This window comes from Perognathus longimembris, chromosome 3, assembly GCF_023159225.1.
Source record: "Perognathus longimembris pacificus isolate PPM17 chromosome 3, ASM2315922v1, whole genome shotgun sequence".
In the NCBI taxonomy this organism is placed as follows: domain Eukaryota; kingdom Metazoa; phylum Chordata; class Mammalia; order Rodentia; family Heteromyidae; genus Perognathus; species Perognathus longimembris.
In genome coordinates, this window is record NC_063163.1 from 92,615,178 (window position 1) to 92,626,660 (window position 11,483).

Below are 11,483 nucleotides of genomic sequence, written 5' to 3' on the forward strand. Positions count from 1 at the left end.
CTGCGGCTCAAGTGGTAGAACAGTAGCCTTGAGCTGAAGAGCTCAGGGATAGCGCCCAAGCCAAGCCCCATGGCCAACAAAAAAAAAAAAAGAAGAAGAAAGCCTGGGCAAAGGTGGTACTAGAGCCCAGTAGTGGACTTGAAGACTGGAGGGAGGAGCTGTGAGGACTCAGGTCAGCACTGAGCTGGTGACTGTTGAACCAAAGGATAGGCTGGAGCCAGCAGCTTTCTTTTGATGTCGCCACAGGAAGCCTGGCCCAATTTTGTCCAGGCTGGGTTCTGAGGTGGGCGGGCATGGCCTGGGTAAAGGAAGAATAGGTTTCATGGCCCCCAATTGCAGAGTCAGGATCCAGTTGATTGACTGGCCCTTTGGCTTGTATTTGTGTTCCAGGCCTATTTGCACTCCATGTGCATCATCCACCGGGATCTGAACTCACACAACTGCCTCATCAAGTTGGTATGTCTCACCATGCAGCCTGGCCTCAGCCTCTTTGAGGTCAGCTGTCCTGGCTTCTTTGTCACAAAGGAAGCTGACTGTCCCCTTGGCTCTAGGCCAAAGTATGGCCTAAGGGCTTCTCTTGCCTTTCCTGTTGCTTCCAAAGCTATGTGTCTTCGAGATGGTCCCAGACTCAGGTACACACTTACCTGTCTCTCCTCTCAGTAGCAGCCCAAGCAATCATTTGATTAGAAGTGACTGCAAGGCTAGGGATGTCGCTCTGTGATGGAGCACTTAACCTAATTTATGCAAAAGAGAGAGAGAGAAAAAAGGAGAGATGACCAGAAATTCCTGAGCTATATATAGAGAGTCCTACCATTCTGCTGACCCCATTTTTCTGGCACAGGCACTCAGCCTGAGGCCACAGGCCCAGTGAATTCACAGTGACCAGTTTGAAGCCAGTATTCCTCCCACTCCCACCCTCTGGCTTTGATTGCTACAGTGTTCTTTCTCCTGTTGATTTGCAATCTGGCTTCCTGGGTGTCCACCAGTCAGCCCCGGCTCTACCCTTTGGACCCACATCAAACAGCCTTAATCCCTTTTCACATGACTGCCCTATAGTTATCCAAGGAGCTTATCCCCCCCAGGTTCCCCATGCTGACTGCCTCTGCCTTGCCTTTTTTTCTTAACCCTAGTTCAGACACTTCCCTCAAATCTTTTTGAGGAGTAAGGCACCACAGGATAAAAACAAAACCCAATCCTAGCTATTCAGGAGGCTGAGATCTGAGGCAGCCTGGGCAGGAAAGTCTGTGAGACTCATCTCCAATGAACCACCAGAAAACCCAAAGTTGTATAGTGCTAGCCTTGAGCACTAAAGCTCAGGGACAGCGCCCAGGCCCTGAGTTCAAGTCACAAGGCCTACACACACACACACAATCCCTTGCCCCGCCTCTGAGTTCCACCCTCCAGTTTGCAGAGTCCTACCTCCACCAGAGCTCCAGAGTGTGAACTCCACTTTGAATTATGGGCATATAGCAGACTGACAAAAACCCAAATGCTTGAACGTACCTCCTGACACTTTCTGCTCTGACTCTCCTTTACTATGTACTTTACCATGTAGTCCCCTTGTTCGTGACTTTTTGTTTGTTTATTTCTTTGGTGCTGGTCCTGGGGCTTGTACTCAGGGCCTGGGCACTGTCCCTTAGCTTTTGTGTTCAAGGTTACCACTTTGAGCCACAGTTCCATTTCTGGCTTTTTTTTTTTTTTTTTTTGTAGCCAATTGGGGGTTAGAGTCTCTCAAGATGGGCACTGGTATCTCATTCCTGTAATCCTAGCTACTCAAGAGGCTGAGATCTGAGGATTGCAGTTCAAAGCTAGCCCAGGCAAGAAAGTCCATGAGACACTTATCTCCAATAAACTACTTAGAAAAGGCTAGAAGTGGCACTGTGGCTCAAGTGGTAGAGCATTAGCCTTGAGCACAGAGATACTCAAGAATGACCAGGCCCTGAGCTCAAGCCCCAGGACCAGAAAAAAAGAAATTTAAAAGAGTCTCACAAACTTTGCTGTCCATGCTGCCTCGAACTGTAATCCTCAGATCTCAGCCTCCTGAGTAGCAAGGATGACAGGCTTGAGCCACCAACACCCCAGCAGCCCATGACTTTTCTGGCCTATGACCACCCCAAGGCCAGGTTCAAGGACCTCCCCACCAGGTCCTGAACTAGCCCTTGTCCTTCCAGGACAAGACTATAGTGGTGGCAGACTTTGGGCTGTCACGGCTTATTGTGGAAGAAAGGAAAAGGCCCCCCGTGGAGAAAGCCACCACGAAGAAGCGCACCTTGCGCAAGAATGACCGCAAGAAGCGTTACACAGTGGTGGGAAACCCCTACTGGATGGCCCCTGAGATGCTGAATGGTGAGTCCTGAAGCCTGGAGGACCGTCCTAGGGGGCTGTCACCTCTGACAGGGAACCCTGGGAGACCAGTTAATGGTGGTTTTTAATCCTTGCCAGCCCAGGCCTCATATACTCGTTCCTCCCTGAGCTCAAGAATGGGAAGTGGTCAGGGTACCATGCTGGTCACAGCATGAGTCCTGACTGGATTCTGTGTCCTAAGCATAGCTAAAAGGTCAGTATACATTGCCCTAGCTTTAGCTTTTGCTTTCTCCTGGCTGGGAACTGAAGTATGGTGCCCCCTGGTGGACGCTGCTCACACTATCTCTGGATAGTGTAAGGTAGAAAGGTAGAAGATAGTGAGATGGCAAAAATGGCCTAGGAACAACCCTTTTCAGTTCAGTGGCTCCCCCAGAATTACACAGCTGCCGGTGACAAAGCCTGGAAGAACCAGGGTGCAGTTTGTTTTTCCGTGATGCCATGCAGTTACTTCCTGAGCAATGTGTTTATAAGGTCCCTTCAACAAAGGCCATCCAGGGCTGGAGAAAGATGATTTCCAAGTGGTGCCTCTCCCCTCAGATATCCCCTCAGAACTTGTTTTAGCCATGACTCTTGGCTGTGGTTTGGCTTAACCCTAAGCCCCATGCACAGCAGGTAAAGGATGCCAACTTAATAGTTGCTTGCTTCTGTTTCCCAAGGAAAGAGCTACGATGAAACTGTGGATGTCTTCTCTTTCGGGATTGTTCTCTGTGAGGTGAGCTCCCCCACAGAGGCCATACAGGCCTCACAGCTTTGCCCTCCCTCACATCTGGGCTTCTTCTAGGGGTAAAGAGCTTGTCATAAAGTTGACATGAGTGGCTAGGTGCTGGTATATCTCAAAACACTCCACCAAACACACATTCAAGATCGGTGATTCCCACAAAGCTGTGAATGGGGTAGGCAGGAGAAACCAAGGACAGTTAGAATAATGAAGGACAATTTTCATAAAAGTTGTTTCCTTTTCATAGATAACAGTTGTGTACAAAGTATTAAGCTATGTACAAAGTATTAAACCAAGGTCTCAAACATGAACAAGACCCAGCTCCCTCCTTCACAAAGACTTGACTCTAGCAGAGGATGGACACAGGCAGCTGACAGCCTGCATGCCAACTCAGAACACTGCTCCCACCACAGTGAAGCCAGTCCTAAGCCGCGCTCAGGAGCCAAGAGATAAGAGGTCTAGATGAACAAGATCTAGGTTTTTACCACTCTTCTGTGCCTCCATGTGTCCACACACCAGCATCCCTTTCCCCTGCCATCTGTCTCTAGCACCTGGAGGACTTCCTGACCAGCTGTCTTCTCACCTGCAGATTATTGGGCAGGTGTATGCAGATCCTGATTGCCTGCCCCGCACACTGGACTTTGGCCTCAACGTGAAGCTTTTCTGGGAGAAGTTTGTCCCCACAGACTGCCCCCCTGCCTTCTTCCCCCTGGCCGCTATCTGCTGCAAACTGGAGCCTGAGAGCCGGTATGTTTCTCACCCCTGTCTCAAGCTCCAGGCACAAAGGCAGTAGCCTTGAGCACCTAACAGCTCTTCACACAGCATGTTTGATAAAGGCATAGTAACTGGATCAGGTACAGAGACACTGTTATTAAAAGAAAGTTTAAGCTAGGTGCCCATAGTGCATACTTAGTCCTAGCTACTCAGGAGGCTGAGCTTTGAGGATCACAGTTCAGAGCTAGCCTGAACAAAAAAAGCCCATGAGGGGGCTGGGGATATGGCCTAGTGGCAAGAGTGCTTGCCTCGTATACATGAGGCCCTGGGTTCAATTCCCCAGCACCACGTATACAGAAAACGGCCAGAAGTGGCTTTGTGGCTCAAGTGGCAGAGTGCTAGCCTTGAGTAAAAAGAAGCCAGGGACAGTGCTCAGGCCCTGAGTCCAAGCCCCAGGACTGGCCAAAAAAAAAAAAAAAAAAGCCCATGAGAGTCTTATCTTCAATTCACCAGCAAAAAAAAAAACAAGTGGGGGCTAGGAATGTGGCTTAGTGGTAGAGTTCTTGCCTCACATACATGAAGCCCTGGGTTCCATTTCTCAGCACTACATATATAGAAAAGGCCAGAAGTGGTGCTCTGGCTCAAGTGGTAGAGTGCTAGCCTTGAGCAAAAAGAAGCCAGGGACAGTGCTCAGGCTCTGAGTCTTAAGCCACAGGACTGGCACCAAAAACAAAAACAACAAAAAAAAAAAAATCAAAGTGGAAGTGTGACTCAAGTGGTAGAGCATCAGCATTGAGTGAAAAAGCCAAGTGCAAGTGCAAGGCATTGAGTTCAAGCCCCAGTACAGGCACCAAAAAATGAGAGGGGGGTGGGGTGGACTATGCATTAGGTGCTGTTGTGGGTGTCAGAGCAGAGAACAAAACAAAGGTGTCCAGCCTCAGGAAACCTGCATTTTTTTAAGGCCCAGAGCTCTAATTCTGGGGAAGCAGACTAGCAAGGAGAGTTGAGAAACACAAGATTGCATAAATAAACTGTGCTGACTATTCAAAGGGGACAAATACTCTGGGAAAAGTAAATAGGTTATCCGACACTGGTGGCTCACACCTGTAATCCTAGCTACCCAGAAAGCTGAGATCTGAAGATCACAGTTCAAAGCCAGCCCTGGCAGAAAAGCCTGAGATTCTGATCTCCAGTTAACTGCCAAAAAGCTGGAAGTAGGGGCTGGGGATATGGCCTAGTGGCAAGAGTGCTTGCCTCGTATACATGAGGCCCTGGGTTCAATTCCCCAGCACCACATATATAGAAAACGGCCAGAAGTGGTGCTGTGGCTCAAGTGGCAGAGTGCTAGCCTTGAGCAAAAGGAAGCCAGGGACAGTGCTCAGGCCCTGAGTTCAAGCCCTAGGACTGGCCAAAAAAAAAAAAAAAAGCTGGAAGTAGAACTGATTATGGCTCATATGACAGTACATTAGCCTTGAGCACAATCGCATATTTAGAGCTTAGGATGGATGGATGGATGGATACTTCTATATGAATGTGTATCTTTAAGTCTAGATTCCACAAATAGGCAAACAATACAGCATTTAAACTTGATTTTTATTTATTTATTTATTTATTTATTTTGCCAGTCCTGGGGCTTAGACTCAGGGCCTGAGCACTGTCCCTGGCTTCTTTTTGCTCAAGGCTAGCAGTCTACCACTTGAGCCACAGCGCCACTTCTGGGCCTTTTCTGTATATGTGGCGCTGGGGAATCGAACCCAGGGCCTCATGTATATGAGGCAGGCACTCTTGCCACTAGGCCATATCCCCAGCCCCCAGCATTTATAATTTTTTTTTTTTTTTTTTTTTTTTTTTTTTGGCCAGTCCTGGGCCTTGGACTCAGGGCCTGAGCACTGTCCCTGGCTTCTTCCCGCTCAAGGCTAGCACTCTGCCACTTGAGCCACAGCGCCGCTTCTGGCCGTTTTCTGTATATGTGGTGCTGGGGAATTGAACCTAGGGCCTCGTGTATCCGAGGCAGGCACTCTTGCCACTAGGCTATATCCCCAGCCCCAGCATTTATAATTTTGAGATTGGCTTAAGGTGTTGCTTTCCAGCCCCATCCACCCACTGTCCTTCAAAGGATATAATTTCAGTTTTCTTTATGGCTGAGTAACACTCCATATACATAGGTACCATATATTCTTTATCTGCTCATTGGTTGTTGGACACATTGGCTGATTCCACAGTTGACTATTGTGACCAAAGATGCAATGAACACAGAGATGCAATTGTCTTGCTGGCATATTAGTTAACTCTTCCTTCAGGTATATGCCTGGGAGAAATGTGGTAGGCTCATTGGGTAGATCTATTTTATTTTTTTTAAGGAACCTCTATCCTGATTCCCTGCACTAATTTGCATTCTCACCAACAGTGTCTGAGGGTTCTTTTTTCCCTTCCTCCTCACCAGGATTTGTTTTCTTCATAGATGCCATTCTAACTGGGCTGAGATGAATCTTTTGATCTGTAGTTTTGATAGGCATTTCCTTTATGGCTAAGGATGTTGAACATTTCTTCATGTTTCTCTTAGCCATTTGTATTTCTTCTGAGAAATATCTATTTGTCCGTTTATTAATTGGGTTATCTTTTCATTTGCCTGGATATTAATTAGGTTAATTTGTTCTATTGTTTTCGAGCTTTGTGTAGTCTAGATATTAATGCATATCCATTGAATAGCTAGCAATGATTTTTCTCCTAATCCCTGGGTTGCCTCTTGGTCCTGGTGATTTCCTTCTGCTGTGTAGAAATGTTTTGTGCATTCTTGCTCTTATTTTCTGGGCAATTGGAGTCCTAGTCAGAAAATAATAACCTGTGCCTTTTTCTTCCAGAGTTTTCCTATAGTAGTTTCGGATATTACATTTTGATCTTTTGACCTATTTAGAGTTGATTTTGGTACAAGAAAAAAGACAATGGCCAAGTTTCAGTCTCTGGCAGGTAGATTACCCATTTTCCTCGCACCTTTTTGTTGAATAGGCTTTTCCCCAGTGTATGCTTTTGACTCCTCTGTCAAAAATTAGATGGCTGCAACTGTGTGGTTTGATTCCTGGGTCTTCTGTTCTGCTGTTCTTTTGTGTCTGTTTTTTGTTGTTGTTTTTTTTTGTGCTCTATGGCTCTATAGTATAATTTGAAATCCAGTATTATGATAGTTCTTGCATTGCTCTTTTCTGCTCAGGGTTGCTGTTACTATGAGTTACCAACACTAGCCACACCAGCCTTCTGATTGAGGGTTTTTGTTGTTTTTTTTGTTTTTGCCAGTCCTGGGGCTTGAACTCGGGGCCTGGGCACTGACCCTGACTTCCTTTTGCTCAAGGCTAGAACTCTACCACTTGAACCACAGCACCACTTCTGGCTTTTCCTATATATGTGGTGCTGAGGAATCAAACCCAGGGCTTCATGTTTATGAGGCAAGCACTCTACCATTAGACCATATTCCCAGCCCTTGTTTTTGTTTTTTGGCTGGTTGGTTGTCAGTCATAGAGCTTGAACTCAGGGCCTGGGCACTGACACTGAGCTTTTTTTGCTCAAGGCTAGCACTCTACCACCTGAGCCATAGTGCCACTTCCAGTTCTCTGGTGGTTAATTGGGGATAAGCATCTCATGGCCTTTCCTGCCCTGCCTGGCTTCGAACCACGATCCTCAGATCCTCAGATCCTCAGCCTCCTGAGTAGCTAGGAATACAGGCAGGAGCCACTGAAGGCCGGCCTTCACCAAGGTATCTTTAATCTTTGTAGCAACCCTGTGAGGTTAGGCTAATATCATAGTATATGCCCATTTCTTAAAGAGGAAATAGCAGTTAAGGAGTTTGCCTGAGGAGGTAACTGAGCCCCAGGCATGGGTCTTACTTTGCTACCTCATAGTCCACCTGCCTAATTCCCCTCTTTTCTTCCCAGACCGGCATTTTCCAAACTGGAGGACTCCTTCGAGGCGCTCTCCCTGTACCTGGGAGAGCTGGGCATCCCGCTGCCCGCAGAGTTGGAGGAGCTGGACCACACAGTGAGCATGCAATACGGCCTGACCCGGGACTCACCCCCCTAGCCCCGGCCCTGCCCCCTGCAGGGGGGCCTTCCACAGCCAGCAGTGCCCCCTCTGCGCCTGGCCCTGCTTGTGAACAGGGCTTTCCCAGGCTTCCTGTGTTCCTGTGGAGTGGCGGCACATTCCGAGGCACAATGAGCCATCCCTACTACCTCCCCAGAAGGGCAAGCAGGCGCAGCACCGGCAAAATTTATCTCCCCACATTTGGGGGGTGGGGGAGGGGGCTGGTTACTGTCGATAAATCCAACACTCACCTGAAAGCTGTGAAGATTTAAACTAGGAGCCTGGCCTCGGGGGCCAGGAGGAATCTGTTACATGGTGTTACCTGGGACCCCTGGCTTACAGTAATCAACATGACCTGGGCCTGCTGGGCAGGACCCCAGCCGGAAGCTGCCTGTGGCCTCTGATGACTGCTTTAGCTGGACTTGAAGTGGAAGTGTGGACAAGAGAAAGCTGGGTGACCAAGTCACACACTCAAAAGGTTGAAATGACAGTGGATCTCACGTACACTCCGGGTGCTGGCCCTCCCCAGAGCACAGAGTGAGGGAGTAGGTTTTGAAGTCTCCTAGTACATAGTGGAAGCTGCCAGCAATCAAGGCTGTTAGTTCACTGGGCTCCAGCCAGTGTACACCAATGTAGGCAGGAAGCTTCCAGTTCGCCTTCTCATCCTACGACTGGAGATCAGCCAAGAACTCAGCGACATCTTCTCGGTCTCAACAAGAAAATGGAAAGAAAGAGCCTCTGCCGTCTAAAAATAGCATCTCCTGGCTGCTGTCACTCATACTCTGATGGGCTTGGTCTGATGGGCTTGCCTAGAGCTAGATGGAATCTGCAGGACTGTGGCCTGCTGCAGGCCTCGGGTCTAAGATAGAGAAGGGGAAGGAGGCTCAGAAATCTCTTGCCGGCCTCCCTGCAGCAGCCACAGCTCATCCTCCAACACGCCTGCTCTAGATAGTAACTTGGATTGAGAAGAAGTGGTGAGACAGTGTCCCAGAGCTGAGCTGCTGACAGGGAGGCAGCTCCCTGAGCTGGGCCACTGGCTTCTACCTCCCTTGTTAGCTGGCCCAGCTCATCGCTCCAGGCTTACAGCCTTCTGAGCCACACCTCGGGGCCATGGCCCTTGGGAAACCTGGGGACACCTTCCACCTTGACCCCCAGACCTCCAGAGACTACAGGTCACCTCAATTTGCCTAATTGTCTCTGGGATTACACCCTATTTATCAAATTGGGAATGGGTTTGGGGTATAAATGCAATGTGTGGTGGTTGTATTGGGGGGAGGGGGGGAGTGATCCGGGAGAGTGGTTGCTGTTAATATTACTTTCTTATATCTATTGGGTGGTATGTGAAATATTGTACATAGACTGGATGAAGTTATGAAGTGGGTTGTCATCTCTGGCCAGAGTTTACTTGCTGTGTAGCCTGTACTTACACGTGGACTTTGCACGCTTGCTGTAGGGTTGAGTCCTAGGCTCCCAGCAACAGCATGGTTCAGCATTCTGTGGCTGCTTGTGTTTCCGCTGTCCCCAGCAAGCGTGGGAGTGGCAGGCCTGAGCTGGGCCATTGAGTAGATTCAATAAATTAAGCAGTTAACAGAAGTGATCATACTGTCAGTGAAAAGTGACATAGGGCCTGACTCAAGGAAATAACGGGGGGGGCGGGGGGGCATCTGCTGCCCACATTCAGGATCAGCCTACAAGACTCCCCACAGCAGGGAGTTCTCACTCCCAAGTGGGATTTCTTTTTAGACCCCCTTTTAGTCTGTTCATGCAAGTCCCATTGAGGCAGCCCCTTCCAAGGATCAGGTCTCTGATCTCCATTCATCTCACAAAGCCTTCTGCCTGCCTGCCTGGGCAGGGCCCCAGGAAGGAGCTCTCCATTGCCACCTTTAATGCAAACATCTCTATGGTCCTGGCATCCTAGGTTTTGCTCCTTGTGGCTGCTTGTCACCTGTGGAGTGGAGATGCACAAGCCACCTGAACCCATGCATAGGAAGTGCTCCAGGACATCTGTTGCTTCTGCACGTGGGGAGATAGAGAACTGACCACTGGGCAGGAGGGTACTCTCTGATTGGTGGGGTCCTGGACACAAACCCAAAGTCATTCCTCCCATGCAGCCCCAGAACTCAAGAGAAATGCAGCTTAAGAATAGAATAGGGGCTGGGGATATGGCCTAGTGGCAAGAGTGCCTGCCTCGGATACACGAGGCCCTAGGTTCGATTCCCCAGCACCACATATACAGAAAACGGCCAGAAGCGGCGCTGTGGCTCAAGTGGCAGAGTGCTAGCCTTGAGCAGGAAGAAGCCAGGGACAGTGCTCAGGCCCTGAGTCCAAGGCCCAGGACTGGCAAAAAAAAAAAAAAAAAAGAATAGAATAGGGTTCCTGGAAGAAAAAAATAAAAAATAAAAACTGAGCTGGGCACTGTAGCTGAAATCTAAGGATCGTGGTTCAAAGCCAGCCTGGGCAGGAATGGCCATGAGACTCCAATTAACCCTCAGAAAACCAGAAACGGTGCTGTGGCTCAAATGGTAGAGCAAAAAAAGCTCAGAGTCTGTACCCAGGCCCCAAGTTCAAGCCCCATAACCAACTGAAAAAATAAAATAGCTGATGGAGTCCCCATTGCTGACAAAATCAGAGTGATGTCTGAGCACGGGCTGAAGTCACCTTGAGTATATATCTAAGAGCCTTTGAACCTACAGCTGAAGTCCCCTGCTAAAAGTCCAAGCTAGCTGGTAGTTGATAAGCTTTATTGCTAGAGCCCTGGGCAGCCCCTCCCCTCATTCTCCCCACCCACCCGACCCTCCTTTGCCTATGGCTTCACAGCCTATTTGGGTGTTCAGCTCCCTCTACCTTGGAAAGAATGCCGGAGGGGAAAAGGCTTACAGGGGCCAGCTGCGCCTTGGGAAACCCGCACGCACGGTTCCTGCAGCTGCAGCCTCTACAGGATTCCTGGTGGTAACGACCAGGATGCAGAGGCTGCTGTTTTCAACTCTTCAACCAGTTCCAGGATCCGGGTGGGTAAAAAGAAGGTTGGAGCTCACTGCACAGGTGAGTTGCGGGACGGGGGGTTCCCCACAACTCACAAAAAGTAGGCAACATGGGAGGCTTGTGGGTTTTTTTTTTTTCTTATTTTTATAGAAGTTGAATGCAGAGCAATTTCCTGTACTTTATACACAGGTGTCAAGAATGAGGTATATCAAACATGTATACAGAGAAATGCTTTTATAGAAAAGTAGAAACCAGTAATGTTCTCTTCTCCATCATCACTAACACCAAGGGACCCCCTGAGGTCTAGGTCCCCTCACAATGGCTCTTGGGAGTAACCTGCTGATGGGAATGGGCCCCCCTCACACACACCCTCCTCCACATCAGGCAGTGGCGGGGCTCTGGGCAGGAAGACCTGTGGCTGGAGAACACTGCCAAGGCCTCTGAGTGTCACATCGGAACTTGGAGGCCTCAGCTTCGAGCACGGTGCTGTGTATGTACAATCGCACTCGAGTCTAGAAACGGGGCTCTCCTGGCCATGTCAGGAGCTTGTTCTCTACCTTTGGGCAGTCACTTTTCCTTACCAGGGCCCCTAGGTTCCAAAGGCTTGGAGAACACCAAGGCCTTTTCCAGAGGTTCT

General features: G+C 49.1%; 1 protein-coding gene across 3 annotated transcripts in view; it reads left to right on the forward strand.

The window, feature by feature from the left end:
- Positions 1-9,457, forward strand: part of Limk2 (LIM domain kinase 2) — a 67,725-nt gene extending 58,268 nt beyond the window's left edge. For all 3 annotated transcript variants that reach the window (XM_048343323.1, XM_048343325.1, XM_048343324.1), the window contains 5 exons: positions 391-456; positions 2,172-2,346; positions 3,021-3,076; positions 3,672-3,829; positions 7,720-9,457. In XM_048343323.1, coding sequence (XP_048199280.1) covers positions 391-456; positions 2,172-2,346; positions 3,021-3,076; positions 3,672-3,829; positions 7,720-7,864 — 600 coding nt within the window. In that variant the 3' untranslated portion in view covers positions 7,865-9,457. The remainder of the gene's footprint in view (positions 1-390; positions 457-2,171; positions 2,347-3,020; positions 3,077-3,671; positions 3,830-7,719) is intronic.
- Positions 9,458-11,483: the final 2,026 nt, after the last annotated feature.